The sequence below is a fragment of the Salmo trutta genome, chromosome 23 (genome assembly GCF_901001165.1).
Source record: "Salmo trutta chromosome 23, fSalTru1.1, whole genome shotgun sequence".
In the NCBI taxonomy this organism is placed as follows: domain Eukaryota; kingdom Metazoa; phylum Chordata; class Actinopteri; order Salmoniformes; family Salmonidae; genus Salmo; species Salmo trutta.
In genome coordinates, this window is record NC_042979.1 from 29,304,952 (window position 1) to 29,330,489 (window position 25,538).

A 25,538-nucleotide genomic window follows, 5' to 3' on the forward strand; every position below is an offset into this window, starting at 1 on the left:
TTGATGTCTTCACTATTATTCTACAATGTAGAAAATAGTAAAAATAAAGAAAAACCCTTGAATGAGTACGTGAGTCAAAACGTTTATATATATATACATTACCAGTCAAATGTTTGGACACACCTACTCATTCCAGGTGTTCTGCATTTCAAATGAAAACATAACAGATGTGTTTAAATAGCAGCCATATATTCACAGTGTTACTACTGTTTCTAATGGCCTGAGTAACTGCTCCCAATTAGTGGTGTGACGCTCGTCGTAATGAGTAGACCAAGGTGCAGCCTGGAAAGTGCTCATCTTTATATTTATTGTAACTCAGAACACTCAAACAAAATAACAAACCAAGGGAAAACGAACGTCACGTTCTGCAGGCTTACTGAGCTGACAAAAACAAGATCCCACACAGGAGGGAAAAAGGGCTGCCTAAGTATGATTCCCAATCAGAGACAACGATAGACAGCTGCCTCTGATTGGAAACCATACTCGGCCAATCAAAGGAAAAAACACAACATAGAAATATAACCCATAGAATGCCCACCCCATGTCACACCCTGACCTAACCAAACAGAGAAAAACGTCTCTCTCAGGTCAGGGCGTGACAAGTGGGTCATTCTGTCTTGTAATGAATAAGTTGTTATGATTGTTTAGGACCCCCTTGGTTGCAGGTGTGTCACCACACAGATGATAACTTTTATTTGTTGCATCTAATCTGATCAAGTGAAGTTTGACACATAATGTAAGCACACAGTCTTTTCAGGAATTAGAAGCAGCCAGTCCCACACTGATTGCTTAATTAAGGTTAGCTCTGATTGGCTGTTATTCACAGCTCTTGTCCATCATTGGACGGCTCTTTGTGTTAAGTGCTAATTAGACTGACGGGACTGAGCCCGATCATGCACATACACACACGGACACACACACATACACGCACACACACACACATATACACACACACACGCACAGAGAGAGAGCATGATTCATTAGGTATTATTCTCTGCGACAAATTGGGGAACAAAGAGCAGCTTGGTACTGCCAACGCTTAGCATCCAAGCTAATAAATCAGCTTTTATCCATTCACTATAATGATTCCTACTCAGGTATTTAGCGATCAAGCTAATCTCAGGTTTCTAGTATTGACTCAGGTACTTAGCGTGCAGGCTAACACATCAACAAGGATAATTCAGGCTTTTAGCATCCAGGGCAGGCTAATAGATTACTCATTTAGTATTGACTCAGGTATTTAGCCTACAAGCTAATCACTGGGGTATGTAGCATTCGGGCAAATAAATAACTCATTTGCCATTCAAACTAATCAGGGAGGTATTTAGCATGCAGCGCTAATGAGTCAGTCTGAGGCAGATTAGTGCTGTGCCACTGAGGAATGGCACTGTTGTTCTCTGTTTACTCACTTCATTTTCTGTCAGAAAACATGCACATGCTCACACACAATAGAGCCAAAAGGAACAGCGATTCATCAGAGAAATGATTTAAACAGTCCAAAGACAGAATAGTCAGAAAAAGACGGTGAGAACGAGTGTGTGTGTGTGTGTGTGTGTGTGTGTGTGTGTGTGTGTGTGTGTGTGTGTGTGTGTGTGTAGATGGTGATTTAGAGTCAGTATTGGACTAGAACAAAACTGTGCACTGTGTGGCGGTCCCTCAGGAGAGAGTTGAGAAGCTACTCAGTATGCAGCTGAGTTAAAGGAGAAAGACCCACTAAGAACTCACACACACAAGTACACAGCTTGCTCATTACACACACATACATACACAGCTCGCTCATTACACACACATACATACACAGCTCGCTCATTACACACATATACACACACAGCTCGCTCATTACACAAATACACACAGCTCGCTCATTACACATACACACAGCTCGCTCATTACACACATACATACACAGCTCGCTCATTACACACACATACATACACAGCTCGCTCATTACACACATATACACACACAGCTCGCTCATTACACACATACACACAGCTCGCTCATTACACATACACACAGCTCGCTCATTACACACATACACACAGCTCGCTCATTACACATACACACAGCTCGCTCATTACACACACATACACACACAGCTCGCTCATTACACACATACACACAGCTCGCTCATTACACATACACACAGCTCGCTCATTACACACATACACAAACAGCTCGCTCATTACACACACATACACACACAGCTCGCTCATTACACACATACACACAGCTCGCTCATTACACATACACACACAGCTCGCTCATTACACACACATACACACACAGCTCGCTCATTACACACACATACACACACAGCTCGCTCATTACACACATACACACACAGCTCGCTCATTACACACACATACACACACAGCTCGCTCATTACACACACATACACACACAGCTCGCTCATTACACACACATACACACACAGCTCGCTCATTACACACATACACACACAGCTCGCTCATTACACACATACACACACAGCTCGCTCATTACACACACAGGCACACACAGACAGAGTAGGTAATTAAAAGTAGCCATTCTCTTATTCTGCTAGCTTCACTCATTACCCTACTGTACTCTTCTCTCTCTCTCTCTCTATCTCTTTCTCTCTTATTCCCTTCCTCCATCCGTTCATACTCTCTCTTACTCTATCTCTCTTTCTACTCTCTCTCTCAAACTCTCTCCCTCCCTTCACACTCTTTCTTTCTTTCTTTCTTTCTCTTTCTTTCTCTCTTTCTCTATCTATATCTCTCTCTGTCTCTCTCTCTCTCTCTCCTTGACAGTAATAGCTGTATTAACCACTCTGACCCCTGTTTGTTTAACTACATGCTGCTCTTTATTTCAGCTCACAAAGCAGCAGACTCAGATACACTCAGACTCCCACAACACTACAGAGAGAGGAAGAGAGATAAAGGAAGGCAGAGAGGGAGGGAGGGGGAGATGGAGACAACATTTGCAGAATGTATTTCATGCCAATAATGCACCTTGAATTGAATTAAGACAGAGAAAAAGATAGAGTGAGAAAGAGCTTGACTGATTAGGAGAAGAAGACAGATAAAAAAGAAAGCGAGGGGAAAGGGAGAGAGAGGAAGTATATTAAGAGTGGGTGAGTATGTGTTCTGTATTGTCAGTAATAATTAAAAAGGGATGAGAGGGAGTGAAAGATGAGAGGAGGCCTAGAGAGAGGAGTGCAGCTACAGCAGTTCCTCACGCCTCAAATTCAGCTTACTCCACAACACGCATGCAATCACACCTATACACCAGCACTCACACTCTACTCACTCACACTCTAAGCGCACACACACACGCACACACACACACACACACACACCCACACACACACACACACACACACACACACACACACACACACACACACACACACACACACACGCGCGCGTGCTCACACACAAACACGCACACACACACACACACACACAGACACACACACACGCACACACACACACACGCACAGACACACACACGCAAACACATACACACACACACGCACAGACACACACACACACGCAAACACACACACACACACAGACACACACACACACAAGTATTTTAACCTTGATGTAACATTGAGCTAATTTGAACTAGAATTGAACTAACACTGAGCTAATATAGACCATAACTAAAGTTGAAAGAACATGGAGACGGGTAAATGTGTAGACCAGGAATGTTAAGCGCAAAAGCATGCAAATACTACCTGTGTTACAACTGTAATGTACATGCTAATATTGTTACCGTTAACCAAATTACTGTTGTGAGCTTTGATGTTTGTCTTCCTCACCTCCAGACATCGTGACTGGAGTTCTGACTGAGGGTTCTGTTACCCAGGCAGGTGGTCAGCTAGTAACAGCAGCTCTCTCCACGGCACACAGGGAGAGAGAGAGAGAGAGAGAGAGAGAGAGAGAGAGAGAGAGAGAGAGAGAGAGAGAGAGAGAGAGAGAGAGAGAGAGAGAGAGAGAGAGAACCACTCACGTAATCAGAGGTGGTGTGTTGGAAGCGAAACAGCGACTTTACATAAATTACCCACCTGTAATCTGAATGCCCCCGCAATAAAGACTCGTCAGGAGTGTGTGTCTGTTAGTGCAAGTGTTCTGGAATGTAGAGTAGGAAAGAGGAGGCCAGAGATTGGTGGATAAGCTATCTGCTGAGTGATGGGATTGGTGGGCTGAGCTGTACAGGGACTGGCAAGGTGAGGATGGAGGATTGAAATAAGGCTGACCACACATACCTCTCAGGTGGGCGGGGGGGGGGGGGTTGTTGTAAGAGGAGGAGGAAACAGGTGAGGGGGATGATAGAGAACACAGGATAGGAGAGGATATGGGTTTGATGCAATAGAAATGAGAGGAGAAGGGAGAGGAGAGGAGAGGAGAGGAGAGGAGAGGAGAGGAGAGGAGAGGAGAGGAGAGGAGAGGAGAGGAGAGGAGAGGAGAGGAGAGGCTTAAGTCAGTAACGGTATGTATGGCTACAGGTGAAATCAGTCTTACAGACCTAAACCTTGTTTCAGAGCCTCATACATAAACATGGAGCCTTGTCACCAGCTTCATTAAACCCCTAAGGTACAATACCCCTCCACACACACACACACACACACACACACACACACACACACACCACACACACACACACACACACACACACACACACACACACACACACACACACACACACACACACACACACACACACGATCGGTGAGTCACCAGCAGAATAGAATGTGTTTTGTCAGGTCTACTAAATGCTTGATAATGTGTAGTCAACTGTTAAAAGTTAGGCTACATTGTTGCTGGAATTGAAAAAGAAATGGTTTATGTCTTAGCTTTTTAAAAGTTATATTCTAAATGTTTGATGGCTGCTGTCTTGGGTTCAATCTCAATGCTAAACAGGGCTTGATACCTCTTTATATCTCTTTCTTTCTCTCTGTCTCTCTCTTTTTCACTTTCTCTAACACACACACACACACACATTACACACACTCACTCTGTGTTTTTTTGTATTCCAGGGGAGGACTTCTATGAGATGTCACCCTATGAGCTCCACGAATTCTCAGAAGAGTTTAGACACGCCTCCATCATCTCAGGTAGCCTACCACTGGATATGTGTGTGTATAGTCCATGTCTAGTAAGGAAGCAGGGTTGGTGTGCAGACCTGGGTTCAAATCAAGATTATTATAGTAAACCTTCTAAACTTTGGGCAAAAATCAAATGGGGTATTCAAGCAGTTTTTTTTCTAATGGGGTTTTCAAGCTTCTGAATCTTGTGGGTAAATGCTGCCAGTAGATGCCGGTGTTTCAAATAGGCCTAGCTTGTGCATCACTATCACTAGCTATCACTAGCTAACAGGGAAGAAATATGAGGGTGAGCACGGAGCATGACTGGGCCAAGCTAGAGCAGCTTGTGAAGTTTCTGGAGCCTTTAGAAAATCCACACCGACCAACATACTGTCCAGTGACTGGGCCAATCTAGAGCAGCTTGTGAAGTTTCTGAAGCAATTGGCAAAATTCACACTGACCAGCTTCAAACTGACAGCCAGTCACTCTCTGATGTGGTGCCGTGCCTTCTCAACCTTGAGGCACACTTGCAGTCAACTACTGTTGCAAAACAGTTGGCGCAGGTTCTGCGACAGCACTTCGCATACATACTGAATCCTCTGGCAGCCAACTTCGATCCAACCCCTGCAGCAGCTTGCCTGATGGACTCAATTGTGTCTCTGGCACTTCGCTCAACAGAGATGGAGCCACTGAAGAGGGAAGCAGAGTCTTTTGTACTTCAGCAAATCAGAGAGTACAGCCATGGAGTAGCAGGACCCCAGGAAGATGCCAGCACAATGAATTCGGCAAGCATCTCAACCACAGTGCTTCAGAAATATAGCTTCCTCACATCGAAGATTGTGTCTGGGATCACTGTCCAGCCGGAGAGTTAACCTGGCTGGGCATTAAGTGCCCCTTGTGAGCTATGGAAATACCTGGAAGAGGTTAAGGGGGTCATGTTAACAGAGTCATCTTCTCCAGTTCTGGCAGGTAAGAATGGCTTTTTTTATCTAAAGCTGTGCTATGTGGCATTGGATCTGGTTTCTGCCCCTGCATCCCAAGCGTTCGTGGAGAGAATATTTTCAGTCTGTGGACCACTGTCATCAGGCTTGAGAAACCAAACAACCACCTCTCTGGAATACATAGTCTTCTTGAACACACACACACACACACACACACTGGCTTTGAACTGATAGATTTGTGAAGAAGTGTTGTATTGGTAATGTTTTTGCTGTTGTTGTAGCTGTTGTTATGAACACTATTGGAAGGGGTTAGTCAGTATATGGTTAGTCAGAATATTACATAAACATAACACGTCAAATGTGCCATAACTTCATTTGCTGTTTTTTCCCCTCTCATTCTGTCAGATTTAGGTAAAGGTTCTTGATTCTTCTAACATCTAATGCCAAAGTAAAAAATAATTTCCTTCCACTATATTTATTGTACCAATCTAGGCGCTTATCCTTTAAATCCAAGCCACATTAGGATTGATTTATAATTTAAACCTAACCAAACCTATGACCTGGCCGTAGAGTTGTATGGAGTCCTCTAGAGGCCAAAAGCCTGTGTTAGCATGGCCAATGCCATTAAGCACTTTCACCTTTTTGATTTAGTCAACTGGGTGGGACATCCAACTTCATTGGCTGATCCCACCTGATGACCCTGTTGACATGACTTAATGACCCGGTTGGAGTTGTGACAGCCGGGTCATCAAGAGGGATCAGCCAATTCATTTTACTTGAGAAGAAAATTGACTATTTCAATATTGAGCTGGCCTCAATGGTGCTGCCAATGCTCTCACAGATTCCATCATGACAGAGATACAGAGATGTTATGTCTATCCAATTCTATGGTCCTGGCCCACCACCTTATGTATTACTGCTCTCCAGTGGCAAGAAGTAACATCCTCCCAAAAAACTATAGGCTTACAACACCTAAATGGCTCTTAGCCTCCCAATCATAGGCTACTTTTTGTCCCTAACACTAACAATTGTTTACAGACAGATTATTTGACTTATAATTCACTGTATCACAATTCCAGTGGGTCAGAAGTTTACATACACTAAGTTGACTATGCCTTTAAACAGTTCAGAAAAGTCCAGAAAATTGTGTCATAGCTTTAGAAGCTTCTGATAGGCTAATTGACATCATTTGAGTCAATTGGAGGTGTAGCTGTGGATGTATTTCAAGGCCCACCTTCAAACTCAGTGCCTCTTTGCTTGACATCTTGGGAAAATCAAACGAAATCAGCCAAGACCTCCGAAAACAAAATTGGAGACCTCCACAAGTCTGGTTCATCCTTGGGAGCAATTTCCATATGCCTGAAGGTACCACGTTCATCTGTACAAACAATAGTACGCAAGTATAAACACCATGGGACCACGTAGTCGCCATATCGCTCAGGAAGGAGACGCGTTCTGTCTCTTAGAGATGAACGTACTTTGGTGCGAAAAGTGGAAATCAATCCCAGAACAACAGCAAAGGACCTTGTGAAGATGCTGGAGGAAACAGGTACAAAAGTATTTATATCCACAGTAAAACGAGTCCTATATCGACATTACCTAAAAGGCCACTCAGCAAGGAAGAAGCCACTGCTCCAGAACCACCATAAAAAAAGCCAGACTATGTGCAGTTTGCAACTGCACATGGGGACAAAGATCGCACTTTTTGGAGAAATGTCCTCTGGTCTGATGAAACAAAAATAGAACTGTTTGGCCATAATGACCATCGTTATTTTTGGAGGAAAAAGGGGGACGCTTGCAAGCCGAAGAACACCATCCCAACCGTGATGCACGGGGGTGGCAGCATCATGTTGTTGGTGTGCTTTGCTGCAGGAGGGACTGGTGCACTTCAGAAAATAGATGGCATCATGAGGAAAGAAAATTATGTGGATATATTGAAGCAACAGCTCAAGACATCAGTCAGGAAGTTAAAGCTTGGTCGCAAATGGGTCCTCCAAATGGACAATGACCCCAAGCAAAGTTGTGGCAAAATGGCTTAAGGACAACAAAGTCAAGGTATTGGAGTGGCCATCACAAAGCCCTGACCTCAATCCTATAGAAAATTTGTGGGCAGAACTGAAAAAGCGTGTGCGAGCAAGGAGGCCTACAAACCTGACTCAGTTACACCAGCTCTGTCAGGATGAATGGGCCAAAATTCACCCAACTTATTGTGGGAAGCTTGGGAAGGCTACCTGAAACGTTTGACCCAAGTTAAACAATTTAAAGGCAATACTACCAAATACTAATTGAGTATATGTAAACTTCTGACCCACTGGGAATGTGATGAAAGAAATAAAAGCTGAAATAAATCGTTCTCTCTACTATTATTCTGACATTTCACAATCTTAAAATAAAGTGGTAATCCTAACTGACCTAAAACAGGGAATTTTTTTCTACGATTAAATGTCAGGAATTGTGAAAAACTGAGTTTAAATGTACTTGGCTAAGGTGTATGTAAACTTCCGACTTCAACTGTACATGTGTTAATCCCCACCAAAACTAAATAAAAATTTGAAAATCAAGTCTGAAAACTAACTGAAACTAAGCTGAATTTCAAATACAAATCTAAAAACTAATAGAAATAAAAACCCATATTAAATCACAAAACTATAATAACCTTGGTAATAATACATGGGCATGTTTTTTAACTATTTATTGTTGTGTATTTGAGTATTTTCAAATGATTTCTTATAAATAGCATACATTTTATTTTCTCCCAAATACTTACTACCAAAATGTCTATGTAAGTAATTGAAATACCCTGAATAGTATTTGAACCCAGGTCTGTTGGTCTGTGTGAGTGTGATTCTGACACGGAGGGACTACTCAGAACGCAAATATAGAAAGCTCAGCCCGTTGCTCCTATGTTGATTGAGATGAACAAACAGAAGCTATCTTCTGAATGTGTGTGTGTGTCTTTCTGTCTGTAACTGAAGCATGTGTGTGTGTGTGTGTATCTGTAACTGAAGCTATCCTCCATCCTGTCACGAAAAGCTATTTTCTTTCTAATTTCTGTATGCGCCAGTTCACAATTCTCATTATTTAAAGCATTGAGAGGTAATCTTCAGCTTCTCTAGGAGACAGCTTCACTGCAGAATAAATAACATTCACACACACACGAAGACCAAAGACTCCACCATTCCATTTGTACATGTGAAACAGAGTGTGTTTATATTTTATGACTCGTGTATACTCTCTCAGTTCATCAAAGATAAACACTCTGTCTGATGATTGATCATACTTAATTTGAACTTTCTCTCTCTGTTTCTGTATTTTGCACGGAGTCCTAAGCTTGTAAATGTCAGTAGGCTCCAGCAGCACAGTGTGTGTGTTTGTATTTGTGGACATGCAGGTGAGTATGTGCATGTGTGTGCGTGTGTTGCCTAGAGTGAGGTGATGACCTTATAGACAGAGGTAAAAGGATCCTATCAGTCCGATTAGATTTGTAATAATCTCATGTGAAGATGCCCACTCATCCCTAGATAGTACTCTATCCACTTTCCATTCACCATGCAGATATCTGAGACCTGAGGGAGAGAGAGACAGGGAGGGAGAGAGAGAGGGACAGCGAGAGAGAGAGAGGGAGAGAGAGAGTGAGGGAGAGAGAGAAATAGAGACAGAAAGATAGATAGACAGACAGACAGATACAGAGAGATTAAGGGAGGTAGGAAATGACAAAGAGAAATGGGAGAATAGGAGAGGGAGAGACAGATAAAAAGAGAAGGATGGAGGCAACAAGAGAGGGAGAAGAATGCAGAGCAAGAGAGAGACAGATGGGGAGGTAGAGAGAGGGGTGAGATAAGAGGATGATATAGAGGAGTGTTAAATAGCATGTGCAGAAGAAAGAGGAAGAAAAAGGGTAGAACATTAAAGTATGTCTTAGACAAGACTGTTACCAATCGATTGGAGGGAAAGGCAGAGTGTGACAGAGAGAGAGTGTGTGTGTGTGTGTGACGAAGGACATTTTAGCAGACAACGGAGAAACAATCACCAACAAACACACTTATTTTTCCAAAACACTGAGACACATCAATATAGACAGCTCTGACTCAAATGTGTGTGTAAAATAGAGGGAGATAAATAGTGTGTGTGTGTGTGTGTGTGTGTGTGTGTGTGTGTGTGTGTGTGTGTGTGTGTGTGTGTGTGTGTGTGTGTGTGTGTGTGTGTGTGTGTGTGTGTGTGTGTGTGTTTCTCAGAAGACAGCTGCTTTGTTACAGATAGAGTTCAACTGTGGGATGCTTTAACTGTTTTTGCTGTTGGACAGAGAGTTGGATTGATCTGTGAGACAACCCTTTGATATGAAGGTACAACTCCCTGTCATAATAGTGACATAACAGACATCATAAACAGTTATAACCTCTCATATCAGAAGAAGAGAGAGAGAAGAAGGCAAAGAGAACCGAACAGAGGAACAGTAGAGAGGAGAGGACGAAAGGAGAAAAGAGGAGAGAGAAGGAAAGCAGAGGAGAGAAAGAGGGGGAGGAGAAGAACAGAGAGGAGGATGAGAGAGAAGGAAAGCAGAGGAGAGAAAGAGGGGGAGGAGAGGAACAGAGAGGAGGATGAGAGAGAAGGAAAGCAGAGGAGAGAAGGAGGGGAAGTGAGGAGAGGAGGATGAGAGAGAAGGAAAGCAGAGGAGAGAAGGAGGGGAAGTGAGGAGAGGAGGATGAGAGAGAAAGAGAAAAGGAGGAAGGAAGAGGGGATATAGTTACTTTTAGCTGTTCTGGCAGATAAGCTGCAATTACCAGCTTAGTCATACATCACAGTTTCAAATCAAATCATCACATTTTATTCATCACATGCTTTGTAAACAGCAGGTGTAGACTAACAGTGAAATGCTTACTTACGGGCCCTTCCCGACAATGCAGAGAGAAAGAAATTAGAGAAATAATAGAAAAGTAATAACACGTAATAATAAATACACAATGAATACACAAGGTTGGAAGCACAGAATAGTCTAGAAAGTCATTTTATGCTGTAGCGTTAAGATTTCCCTTCACTGGAACTAAGGGGCTTGAACCATGAAAAACAGCCCCAGACCATTATTCCTCCTCCACCAAACTTTATAGTTGGCACTATGCATTGGGGCAGGTAGCGCTGTACTGGCATCCACCAAACCCAGATTCATCCGTCGGACTGCCAGATAGTGAAGCGTGATTCATCACTCCAGAGAACACTTTTCCACGGTTGCGAGCTATACACCACTCCAGCCGACGCTATGCATTGCGCATGGTGATCTTAGGCTTGTGTGTGGCTGCTCGGCCATAGAAACCCATTTCATGAAGCTCCCGGCAAACAATTCTTGTGTTACGTTACTTTCAGAGGCAGTTTGGAACTCGGTAGTGAGTGTCCCATTATGTGAGCTTGTGTGTCCTACCACTTTGCGGCTGAGCCGTTGTTGCTCCTAGACTTTTCCACATCATAATAATAGCACTTACAGTTGACCGGAGAAGCTCTAGCAGGCCAGAAATGTCTCAAACTGACTTGTTGGAAAAGTGGCATCCCAGTATGGTGCCAGGTTGAAAGTCATTGAGCTCTTCAGTAAGGCCATTCTACTGCCAATGTTTGTCTATTGAGATTGCATGGCTGTGTGCTCGATTTTATACACCTGTCAGCAACAGGTGTGGCTGAAATAGCCGAATCCACTAATTTGAAGGGGTTTCCACATACTTTTGTATATATAGTGTATGTACTGTACATATAACTAGGAATAAAATGACTAGGCAACAGGATAAGTAATAAACTGTAGCAGCAGGGTGTGTGATGAGTAGGGATGTTGCGGTGACTGTATTACCGCAACACAGGCGGTCACGAGTCATGAAGGCAGTCAAATTCCACATGCCTGTTTAGTCACGGTAATTAGGCTTCTCCAAGCTCTGTAGCTGCTGCTGGTCATTAGTAGCCTACCAAACTTGCTAACAGCCTGGTACTCAGTACTCTATTGTTGTTACGACTTCCGCCGAAGTCGGTCCCTCTCCTTGTTCGGGCGGCGTTCGACGGTCGACGTCACTGGCTTTCTAGCTATCGCCGATCCACTTTTCATTTTCCATTTGTTTTGTCTTTGTTTTCTACACATCTGATTTCTATTCCCCAATTACATGTTAATTATTTAACCCTCTGTTTCCCCCATGTTTGTGTGCGTGTTTGTATATAATGTTCAGGTCGTTACTTGTTGGCTGGTATTATTTGCCAGGTTCGTTATTACGCCTGTTATTTACGAGTGACCGGTAATTTCACGCACCTTTAGTATTTGTTATATACTGGTGTTGTTCGTGTGGCACGGTTGTCGTAAGGAGAAGCGGACCAAAGTGCAGCGTGTGTGTCGTTCCATATTTTATTAACACGGTGAAACTATACAATACATAAACATGAACTAAAGAACAAAACAACAAACCGTGACGCAGAGGTGAAACATACACTACTCAAAAACAATCTCCCACAAACCCAGGTGGAAAAAAACCCTACTTAAGTATGATCTCCAATTAGAGACAACGAGGACCAGCTGCCTCTAATTGGAGATCATCCCAAACAAAACCCCAACATAGAAATACAAAACTAGAACCTGACAACATAGAAATAGAAAACATAGAAGAAAAAACCTGTCACGCCCTGACCTACTCTACCATAGAAAATAACATCTTTCTATGGTCAGGACGTGACATTGTGGAATAAATTACCTTGTACACTCATCTCTGCTCTCCTGCGCCTGATTCCATACACCAGTTACCCACAGCCTGACAATTGTCCCTTTAATCACTCTGACATCAATGCAAATGTACTCGAAATGAGAGCCCATCAACTCATGTTGCACAACATTTCAGTAGGCTATGCAATAGGCTATGCAATTGCACAAGAAAACAGAATGATGGCTTCTACTAAAAAGTGAAAATAAACCATGGAGAAAAGTGTCCTCCATTTGCTATTTAAGGGCATAGATGACATATATTTTTTCCCGCTGCCCCAGTTTTGATACATGTGCATGATAGTTGTCTATTCTAAATAAAAAATAATTTCACACATATATTATTTAGTATATGTAAAGACAAGATTAAATCAAGAACAGTCTGATGGGTGACAATATTAGCCTATCACTTGTGAATTATATATTATAACTTGTGATTGATGACCAGCATAAGAAACAATGCCTTTTTTTGCGACTTTTTCTAATCATAGTCGCACACCTCATGTAGCCTAGCCCATAGACCTATATGTTTTAATAAAGTTTGTATCACAACTAAAGTGGCCAAATAACTTCTTAAAATTAAGCACATTAATCCACTTTACAAGGGGTGTAGAGTCTAACTGGCATACATAAGCAGCGCGTGAGTTTCAAGTTTGGGGAAGATCATTTTCACCATAAAAATGCACCTTTATAATAAAAGCATAATTGCATTTGCGGTCACTTTTGATACTGGTGTTTTCAGCTAATGGAACATTCTTGCTTATAGACTACTAGCATGTGCACATTGCTGCGCTTATAATGTGAAGAATTAGCCTAATCAACATTTTAAGCTAAACATTCTGATCTGTTGCGTCAGCCACATTGCGTAAAAAAGTATTTTTTATGCTAATAGTTGTATTAATTTAGGATCTATCACACTCCAAAACTGTCCCAGAATATGTTTGGAATATTTATTTCTCACATAGAATAGGTCAACCTTTGTTCTATGGGGGATAGTAGATGACAAAGGCTACTGCTTTTGCTGTTTGTTATGCCTACTCATCTCGTTGGCTGACGAAAAGTAAATATCTTCAATATGCACTTCGGAATTGGATAAGTATGACTTAGGTGGCTGGAGACTTTGACATCTTTTAGGGCCTTCCTCTGACACCGCCTGGTATAGATGTCCTGGATGGCAGGGAGCTCGGCCCTAGTGATGTACTGGGCTGTATGCACTATCCTCTGTAGTGCCTTGCGGTCGCATGCCAAGCAGTTGCCATACAAAGCGGTGATGCAGCCAGTCAAGATGCCTTCAGTGGTGCAGCTGTAGATTTTTTTGAGGATCTGATTGCCCATGCCAAATCTTTTCAGCCTCCTGAGAGGGAAGAGAGGTTGCCGTGCCCTTTTTACAACTGTTGGTATGTGTGGACCATGATAGATCCTTAGTTATGTGGACACAGAGGAACTTGAAGTTCTCAACCCGCTCCACTACAGCCCGGTCGATGTGATTGGAGGCTTGCTCGGCCCTCCGTTTCCTGTAGTTTACCCTCCTGTATGTGCTTGTGTGTGTGTGTGTGTGTGTGTGTGTGTGTGTATGTATGTGTGTGAGTGCTTGCGTGTGTAATTGCATGCATGTGTGTGTTTGTGCATGCCTGTTGTGCTACCCAGCTACGTGCGCATGTACCTTCTGAGTACAAGGGACTCTAGACATTGATCATTATTATCTAATATCTGATGGGGTTTGAATACATTCCATGTTCAGCTGTGTTTTTATCAGTCTGGTTCTAACAAGGTTCTTCTTTCATCTGACACATCATAGGTCTGTCTGTACAGTATACTGTAGGTCTGTCTGTACCGTTACAAGCGTTGGTTTTTCCATCGGACGTTACCATGTTAGCCCGTTGGGCACACTGATTGGTGTCACCTCGTTAGTCAGTATGCGTTACAACTGTGCTGGTTTGTCATCTCATTAGTCGGAAGGTGTTTCACCAGGTGATATTTAAGAGCGGCTGGCCCAGTGCTCCAGTTGTCTTGATAGATGTGGATTGTTAACACCTTTAGTTGGCTCTCCCTATTTGATTTCTAAAAAACAAACCTTTATCTGATCTTCCGTGTTTTCGTTTTGCTCCACTTTTTGGTTTGCTTCCTGTCTTAAAGTTTGGTGTGGGTTTTTATTTTCTTTGCCTCTTCTTGGGCAAATTTAGTGGGTCTCATGGTGGATGTCTTTTAGGTTCCAGTTGTTGTTGCTAGTCAACTTTCAGTGGACACCCCCATAGTGTCTTTCAGAACCCCTCCTAGAATCCCAGCTGTTTTGTTTTGGTTGTTGTCAGTGACTATTTGTTAGTTCTAAAGAAACCAATTGTTGGTTTCTTGATGGGGAACTTAAAAGTACAATATACTGTAGGTCTGTCTGTATAGTATGTCTCTGCTCTGTTCTGTCCAGCTCCATCCATACATCTGTAATTCTCCATATCGTTTCCTTTCATATTCTGTCCATCTCTCTAACTCTATGGATGCGTGTATGTGGCTGTGGTCAGGCTAGCCAGCTGTGTCTACCCTGCTCTCAGGCAACTCTATTGATCTCTCTTCTCCCCCCCCTGTCAACTCCCTTCTCCTCTCTTTTTCCTCTCCTCACTTCTCTAGTTCCCCCCCCTCTCCCCGTCTCCTCTTCCCTCACTCCCCCCTCTCTCTAACCTTGTTAGATCAAGCCTCGATACGATGCGTGTGTGTGTGTGTGTGTGTGTGGGGGGGGGTGGGGGGGGTGGGTAAGTTGAGAGGCTGCCTGACTGCAGCACTTAAATAAAACATATGTGTAAGAAACCGTGTATGTGTGTAAGTGTGTGTGTACAGATAGTGTATGAGTGCATACGTGTTTGTGTGAGTGTGTGTGTGTGTGTACGTGTGTATGCGCCTGGTGCACGTGTGTGTGTGTGTGTGTGTGTGTGTGAGTGTTGGTGCATGTGTGTGTATGCATCTGAGTTCATGTGTGTGTGCGTATATGTGTGTTTGTGTCTGTGTGTGCCTGTGGGCAAGGCTTTGTGTGTAGATGCTGTAAAGGCTGTGTGAGAGAGAGATAACAGCCGACCTAGGGCAACACTCTAATTGGCCCATGCACTCACTCCAGATACTTCTTTCTCTCTCTCTCTCTCTCTCTCTCTCTCTCTCTCTCTCTTTCTCCTTCTTTCTTCCTCTCCTGGGATCCCTCACTCAGTTTATTACAGGAAAGAGAGGAGAGGGGATGGAGGGAGGGAGGTGTGGAGAGCATAGGAGAGGAGAGGATAGGGATGGAGAGGAGAGGAGAATAGAGGGGAGAGGAGGGGAAGAGCAGGTTGCTCAAGATCCACTTGTAGATCCAACATCCGTCCAGGTACCCAAAACCGGTCACTATCGGCAACGGTGAGAGCTATTACAATTAAGTAGGCTGAGGTTTTGCTAGGACGTTGTGGATGGGAGTGGTGGATGGACGTGAGTGATAGGCACCCATTTTTTTATTCTAACCTTACTCCAAACCTTAACCCTTAACTTAACTATTTGAAATTAATGCCTAAACTTAACTGTGGAGTTGTTTGTGTTTTAACCCATTCCCAAAGGCACAGTGGTCAAAAACGAGATTTTCCTGTGTTTTATATACACTCACTGGCCAATTTATTAGGTTCACCACCCCATTCACAAAAATGGATCTGACAGAAAGTGAGTCAAGGGGCTGTGGCTTGCTATATAAAGCAGGCAGACAGGCATCAAGGCATTCAGTTACTGTTCGATTGAACGTTAGAAGGGGCAAAACTAGTGACCTAAGCGACTTTGAGTGTAGCATGATCGTCGGTGTCAGGCGTGCTTTTGCTCCACTTTTTGGTTCCAGTATCTCAGAAATGGCCGCCCTCATGGGCTTTTCATGCACGACAGTGTCTAGGTTTTACCGAGAACGGTGCGACAAACAAAAAATATCCTGTGGGCGAAAACAGCTCGTTGATGAAAGAGGTCGAAGGAGAATGGCAAGAATCATGCAAGCCAAAATACGAGCCACAAACAAATAATGGCACAGTACAACAGTGGTGTACAGAACAGCGTCTTGGAACGCACAACTTGTAGATCCTTGTCATGGATGGGCTATTGCAGCAGACAACCACACCAGATTCCCCTCCTATCAGCTAAAAACAAGAAGAAGCGACTCAAGTGGGCACACGATCACCAAAATTGCCTGGAACATGACAGCGAATTCAGTTTACTTAAGTGGCCTGCGCAGTCCCCAGACCTCATCCCAATAGAGCATCTGATGCCCTTTTAGTGTGAGATCTGTGCCAGCCTGTTTTGGCGGGATGGAGTTTACGTCTGCCTAGTTAATATACCAATAAGAAACAGTGCTCCAAACCTCTCTGCCATTAACAGCTAGGTTTCAGTTTTCCCCTCTCCACTCAGACTACTCCGAGACAGTCCTCTTGCTTGAGAAATTGTTATTTTCTGAGAAGCTATTTTTGTTTCTTTTTGACCATTTTAAAAGAAACCCATCACAGTTAGGTACTTAATTGTTATCCATAAATAATTTGATATTGAGATAAAAACAGCTACATTGGGCCTTTGACTCTAAACTTAAACATTCTGAATTAATGCATAAATGTAACCAGTTGCGAGACATCGGCAACAGCAGCGGTACATCCCGGGGTGCAGCTGCAGCAGATGGAGCAACGCAGGGTATCCAAAACACTTTGAATTTAGACTTTGGAAAAATGTGGACAGACATCAGAATCTGATGTCAAATTGGTCAAACCGTGATATGTTGTTGAGAGGAGAGGAGAGGAGGGGGATTGAGATGAGATTAAGAGATAGACAGGGCCTTTTAACAAGAATACAGGTTAGATTACAATCAACATGGTTGGGTAGGTTACTTTCTAAATGTATTCCTTACCAGTTACTAGTTACCTGTCCAAACTCACTAATGTCATCTGATTACTTTCAGGTACTTTTTTATTACTTTCCCCTTAAGAGACGTTAGAAGAAGACAAAGATGAATATTACCAATTGCAGGATAAATCAATGTTAGAGTTTAAATAGCTGGCCATAAATGGATGTTGCATTTTACAATATGGATTATGTAGGCATCTTCTAACCCATTGCTTTCTACTGCAATACATTAAAAAAACTAAGTCCATCAGATTTCCAGTCATTCCAATTATTTTATACATCTTGATCTTCAAGAATAGGACTTGGAAATATGAAAATATAGATTTGTCAAATTATTTTACCTGAAAGTAACCCAAAAATGAAGGATTTATTAGCCCACTCTGTTATTTATGACTTTGTTGTCATGGAGGACTGATTGGGTTCATTGCTTCGAGTTTACAAATAAATGCTGCCCTTATTGAGTGGCATTTCTTTTAGTACCAATGAAAAGTGCTATTTGCGTGTGGAAAATGAATGCCATATGCTACATTTGCTATAGGCCTATTGTTTACGTGTTTTGTTGGTGACACTTTAATATCTCGATAATTGCTTTATTCATCACAAATTAGATTGAGCAATAAAAGCCCCATTGTGGTCTTAACCTTTTACTGCATTGGGCTAAATCAGGGTCACACAGAGTATTTCTTGGTAGTCTTAAACAAATCTACCTTGAAACAAAGGATACACCTCACATACATGGTTATGGGCTTTAAAAAGACACCTGTACCATGTCAGATATACTGTAGAGTTGAAATGGAATGCAAACTCATTTTTTGTTTGCATTCCAATATTACACTATATATACATCACAGAATACCGAAATATAGCAAAACTGTTTGACATAGAAACACCGGATTTTTGGCAGGGTTTTTGAACTAACATTTATTAATTATGAAATTCTGAAAAATATTAATAGCATTCCACCCATGATTCCACTAGATCATTTGACTGCAGGAAAGGGCTACATTAAACTTGTTTTTGACAGTATGTGGAGAACAATACCACGGAGGAGTTTAAAAGGGAGGAACTCCCTCAAACTTGAATTCCATAGGCTGGGATCCCCACTATGCTGTTGGAAGAGTGCATTTTTCACTGGTCGCAAAAACAATAATTGATAGGTAGCTTAAACTTCTTCAATTGAATGTTATTGTGTTAAAATACACACATATTGTATATACATTTGTGAACAGCCATCCACAGCAAACCATCCATAAGATGCAAATAGCTAAATGAGAGAGCAGCAGTGTGATTCACATAACTGCGCTATGTATCACCAGTAGGCTACACCGTTGCTGTCGTCCTCAGCTTCAAGCATTTATTCAAGATGGATGTATATTCTTTGAATGCCAACAGCCGTCGCACCATTTGGAAGACAGCGTAGCCCACAAAAGGCCTATTCCTGCTCTTTTCACACGATCCATCAAAATGCATTTGTTTGTGTCGTTATAGTGGTCTCTGACTTGTAGTCAGATTCGTTCAGGCGGAACAAACTTGAGCCTTTTTCGAATGCTGATTTGAATATCATTGATAAAGAGTAAAGGTGTCATAAAGAATTGTTTCGCAAATATTCTTTCTGAATTTAAAAGTAATCCTAGAAGTAGTCATCTAGTTTTTCAAAAGTATCAGTAATTTGATTCCAATATTCTTGCTGGTAACGTAACGGATTATTGTTACAGTTTTTTGTAATCAATTAAATGTAAATGATTATGCACACACACACACACACACACACACACACACACACACACACACACACACACACACACACACACACACACACACACACACACACACACACACACCTGCAATGAATACAGACATCAGTGCACACATCAGTAGTTCTGTGCAGCTGGAAGGTGAAGCTGTAATGAAGTCTTTATTCTCCAGTCATTAAGGCTTGTCTACTACAATCACCCTGAGCTCAGCTCATTTCACACAATCAATACACTACGAGGAGGAGGGGTGTGTGTGTGTGTGTGTGTGTGTGTGTGTGTGTGTGTGTGTGTGTGTGTGTGTGTGTGTGTGTGTGTGTCAGAATTGCCCTAGGGGAACAATCATGCTGTATAAGGCTTGAAGGACAGGACACATGTGTTAGTTGTACTTAGTCTACTATGGAAGCTAATATGCCCTGTGCTGACTTCACATTACTATTGGAAACACATATCCAATGCCAGTCCTGAGGCAAGTTCAGCAAGGCTACATGTTGCCAGTGTAACAAATTCAGTTGAACGATTTGAATGAACATTCCAAAATGTTACGGTGAAACATCAAACAGCTACTTTTTGTAAGGATTACTGTTTGTTTTTAAGCGATAATATTCAAACTGAAAATGTCTTAGCTATTCCTACTAAATCTAATAGAAAGTCTACATGTCCACTTGTTTATGTTTAGAGGCAGTTTAGACCCGAAACAGACACTTACGTTCGCTGCACACTGCCTTCTAACATTAGCGAACGGTCATGGCTAACACAAAACAAAATGGAATATGTTAGCTAACGTCAGCCAACTTTCATAAACTATTTCCCGTGTTTGAACGCACCTCTGCTCTATTAACAGCCTGATCACAAGAAATAGACTTTGATTTTGGACATTTGAAAAGGTCCTGAGAACATCGACATATATGCCTTCCTCGGCGCTCACAAAAAAAAATAAAAACGATTGCCCAGCACTGGGCACAAACTAGTGATGCTCAGAGCTGGCGCATGCTGCTTTGTTCACAATGTTCTAGCAAGCCGTGAGAATACTTGGTGATACTTGATGGTAATAGTGCGTTGTTTTTTATTATTTTGTTTTAAGCCTTCACAAACCATAGACTTAGTCTTAACCACTCGGAATGAATGCCTTCTGTTTTAACCCTGTACCAAGCGGGGATTAAAGGATCCGCCCCTTTTTTGTTGTTGCCTAAAATGACATACCCAAATCTAACTGCCTGTAGCTCAGGCCCTGAAGCAAGGACATGCATATTCTTGGTACCTTTGAAAGGAAACACTTTGAAGTTTGTAGAAATGTGAAAGGGATGTTGTAGAATATAACACAATAGATCTGGTAAAAGATAATACAAAGAAAAAAACAACAGTTCTTTTGTATTTTTTTGTACCATCATCTTTGAAATGCAAGAAAAAGGCCATAATGTATTATTCCAGCCCAGGCGCAATTTAGATTTTGGCCACTAGATGGCAGCAGTATATGTACAACGTTTTAGACTAATCCAATGAACCATTGCATTTCTGTTGTATCGAACACTGCCCAAATGTGCCTAATTTGTTTATTAATAACTTTTCATGTTCAAAATTGTGCACGCTTCTCAAACAATAGCATGGTATTCTCACTGTAATAGCTACTGTAAATTGGACAGTGCAGTTAGATTAATAAGAATTTAAGCTTTCTGCCAATATCAGATATGTCTATGTCCTGGGAAATGTTCTTGTTACTTATAACCTCATGCTAATCGCATTAGCCTATGTTAGCTAAACTGTCCCGTGGACGGGACACCGATCTCGAAGAAGTTTAACTTGTTATGGATAGGGGGCAGTATTTTCACGGCCGGATAAAAAACGTGCCCGATTTAATCTGGTTATTACTCCTGCCCAGAAACTAGAATATGCATATAATTAGTAGCTTTGGATAGAAAACACTCCAAAGTTTCTAAAACTGTTTGAATGGTGTCTGTGAGTAAAACAGAACTCAAATCGCAGGCCAAAACCTGAGAAGATTCTGTACAGGAAGTACCCTGTCTGGCCATTTCTTGGCCTTCTTTGTCATCTCTATCCAAAACAGAGGATCTCTGCTGTAACGTGACACTTTCTAAGGCTCCCATAGGCTCTCAGAAGGCGCCAGAACGTTGAATGATGACTCTGCAGTCTCTGGCTGAAAAACAGTAGCGCATTTGGATAGTGGTCGATCTGAGAACAATGAGACGGGTGCGCGCATGCATGTGAAGAGGCTATTTTACATTTTCAGTCTTAGAACGAAAACAACGACTCCCGGTCAGAATATTATCGCTATTTTACGAGAAAAAACGCATAAAAATAGATTTTAAACAGCGTTTGACATGCTTCGAAGTACGGTAATGGAATATTTAGAATTTTTTTGTCACGATACGCGTCCGCGCATCACCCTTTGTTACCGTTCGGATAGTGTCTTGAACGCACGAACAAAACGCCGCTATTTGGATATAACTATGGATTATTTGGAACCAAACCAACATTTGTTGTTGAAGTAGAAGTCCTGGGAGTGCATTCTGACGAAGAACAGCAAAGGTAATCCAATTTTTCTTATAGTAAATCTGAGTTTGGTGAGTACCAAACTTGGTGGGTGTCAAAATAGCTAGCCTGTGATGGCCGGGCTATCTACTCAGAATATTGCAAAATGTGCTTTCACCGAAAAGCTATTTTAAAATCGGACACCGCGATTGCATAAAGGAGTTCTGTATCTATAATTCTTTAAATAATTGTTATGTTATTTGTGAACGTTTATCGTGAGTAATTTAGTAAATTCACCGGAAGTGTTCGGTGGGAATGCTAGTTCTGAACGTCACATGCTAATGTTAAAAGCTGGTTTTTGATATAAATATGTACTTGATTGAACAAAACATGCTTGTATTGAATAACATAATGTCCTAAGAGTGTCATCTGATGAAGATCATCAAAGGTTAGTGCTGCATTTAGCTGTGGTTTTGGTTTTTGTGACATTATGTGCTAGCTTGAAAAATGGGTGTCTGATTATTTCTGGCTGGGTACTCTCCTGACATAATCTAATGTTTTGCTTTCGTTGTAAAGCCTTTTTGAAATCGGACAGTGTGGTTAGATAAAGGAGAGTCTTGTCTTTAACCTCTCTGGGCTAGGTGGGACGTTAGTCAACAGCCAGTGGAATCCCGTGGCGCGATATTCAAATACCTTAGAAATGCTATTACTTCAATTTCTCAAACATATGACTATTTTACACCATTTTAAAGACAAGACTCTCGTTAATCTAACCACACTGTCCGATTTCAAAAAAGCTTTACAACGAAAGCAAAACATTAGATTATGTCAGCAGAGTACCCAGCCAGAAATAATCAGACACCCATTTTTCAAGCTAGCATATAATGTCATATAATGTTTTTGCGATGTTTCTCGTAAAATAGCGATAATAATCCGACCGGGAGTCGTTGTTTTCGTTAAAAGACTGAAAAAGTAACATGGACTCTTCACGTGCATGCGCACGCCCGTCTCATTGTTCTCAGATCGACCACTTACCAAATGCGCTACTGTTTTTCAGCCAGTAACTGCAGAGTCATCATTCAACGTTCTGGCGCCTTCTGAGAGCCTATGGGAGCCTTAGAAAGTGTCACGTTACAGCAGAGATCCTCTGTTTTGGAAAGAGATGACAAAGAAGGCCAAGAAATGGTCAGAGAGGGCGCTTCCTGTTTGGAATCTTCTCAGGTTTTGGCCTGCCATATGAGTTCTGTTATACTCACAGACACCATTCAAACAGTTTTAGAAACTTTAGGGTGTTTTCTATCCAAATCAAACAATTATATGCATATTCTAGTTACTGGGCAGGAGTAGTAACCAGATTAAATCCGGTACGTTTTCTTTCCGGCCATGCAAATACTGCCTCCTATCCCCAACAGGTTAAAATGGTGTGAAATAGTCATATGTTTGAAAAATGGAAGTTTTCGGATTTTCGAGGAGTTTGTATTTCGCGCCACGCCCTATCATTGGATATTGGAGCGGTGTTCCGCTAGCGGAACGTCTAGATGTAAGAGGTTAATTAACCCTGTAACTACAAAATTCAGTCTCAATTACCAATTTCCCTGGGAAATAAATGGACATCACAAGAGACTGTATCCTGCACAGAGGTGACAGACGGAGAGGGGTAAGCGTGCCTTTCTCATTGTGGACAAACTTTTTATAGATGGACAGCTATTCCCGAGACAGCTCCATAACACCATGGCTATACTAAATTCTACGGGGACACCAGGTTACGAAAGAAATGATGGGGACTGTAAAATATCTGAACAGTATGAAGTTGATATGCGCACACACGCACTCAATTACACGCTCACTTACACACACACACACAGACACACACATACACACTTGATCTCGCGCTCTTCTCTCCTTCTCTCTTTCTCTCTCTTCTCGCCCTCTCTCCGCCCTCTCTCTATTGTCTAGAACTTTCTATAATTCAACATGGTTCTTGTTTGTCTGTCTACATGTCTATTTATGTTTACATCAAGCAATGGGAAGATATCAGAGCAGGGACATTGGGGAATAACATCTTGTACGGGATACATTTGTACTGTAGTGAAGCCGTCTCTATAGTAATGCAATGTCTCTTTCATAATCATATGATACGTCAATTACTATGTAAATGCTGGGATGTGTTTTCTATGAATATGATGTTTAATGCAACTTTGACGTTGATTCTATATGGATTACAATTATCATGTTGAATATGAAGGCTACACTCACTACAACAACATGAAACGTCTAAGAAGCCAGGCCTGGTATTCATAGCAGATTTTGAAAAGGCCTTTAAAAAGTAAGATTGGATTTTACATGGATCTCAAGAAGATTAATAAGAAAAGCTCAACCCTTGTTTAAAAATGGACTTTTGCCTTTGTGCAGAAATTAAATTAAAATGAAACCTTGTTTAAAGTATCTCTCTTTTTCAAACAAGCAATGCAGAGCTGGTTATAATTTCATCCCCCAGAAAAGACAGAATAAATGTTATGGTTGAACTAATAATCTGCTGGTTGATAAAATACCTGCATTTATGGAAAAGATGTTTGAGAAGGGTATTTTATTTTTAAATAATATTGTAAATTGGAATGATAGAGTTACAGTATGTCTTTCATGGAGCTATCGGAAATGTATGGGAAGGTCTTCTCAATCCAAGATTACAACCAATTGATTATAGCACTACCCCAAAAATGGAGGTAGGGAACTGGTCTGTCTGCCCAATATAAAGGATCAAAACTGGCAGAGGATCAAAAATAGCATAAATAGGAAAATAACCCAGTTTCATTTGGGGACCAGGATGTTGACAGCTGTGCCATACAGTTTGAAAAATAGCTGGGAAGAGATCTTTGATGTACTGATTCCATGGCACAGGGTTGTAAGAGTTCAAGATTCAAAACTTCATGCTTTTCAGCAAAAATTATGCCACCAACAAAATGCTGAATATTTGTGGCATTTTGTTGCCATGATACAGAATCAATAAACCATTTGTTCTGGTATTGCCGTCAGGTAGCTTGTTTCTGGTCTCAGTTCAGGAATGGCTAAAAAAGCATAGCATTAATCTAACATTGACGCTAGAAATAGCATTATTGGGAGATTAGAAAGACCTGGTCAGTCAATTACTAATATACTAATACTCGTAGTAAAAATATTTATCTTCAACTTGCAATCTGTGGATTCGATCAGATAGATAAAAAATGGTATGTTAAACATCAAAGCATAGTTGAAAGATGTTTAAATGGCACGTAGATATCCAAAGAGGGTGGCCAGCAGAGATAGGTGGGATGGGCTGAGGGAAACTGAGGGTTGTTGGAATGTGGAACTGGAGACAAGTGGGAGTGAAGATTGACGGTCAAATATAAAAGTAAAAAATACAGTCAAAATGAACAAAAAGGGGAGGGGGGGCTGTGGGGGAGTCAGGGGGGGCTGTGGGGGAGTCTTGGATGGTTGAAGGGCAGCTCTTGAGGGGAACTGTGGGGGGATCTTGGATGGTTGGTGGCCTGGCAGTTGGGAGCTTGGCCCGGTGGCCGAGAGGTCGCTGGTTCTGGTCCCCAATTCGACTGTGTGGGGGATCTGTCCATGTGCCCTTGTGTGGGGGCGCTTGACCCTGGTTGCTCCTGTGGGTCGCTCTGGATGGGAATGTCTGGTGGATGACTGAA

The 25,538-nt window shown here is 41.9% G+C and overlaps 1 protein-coding gene across 1 annotated transcript in view; it reads left to right on the top strand.

Moving 5' to 3' along the window:
* Window positions 1-25,538, top strand: part of LOC115159743 (GDNF family receptor alpha-2) — a 69,897-nt gene that overhangs the window by 7,682 nt on the left and 36,677 nt on the right. Inside the window, exon 3 of the mRNA XM_029709770.1 lies at window positions 5,030-5,107. Within this exon, the coding sequence (XP_029565630.1) occupies window positions 5,030-5,107 (78 nt within the window). The remainder of the gene's footprint in view (window positions 1-5,029; window positions 5,108-25,538) is intronic.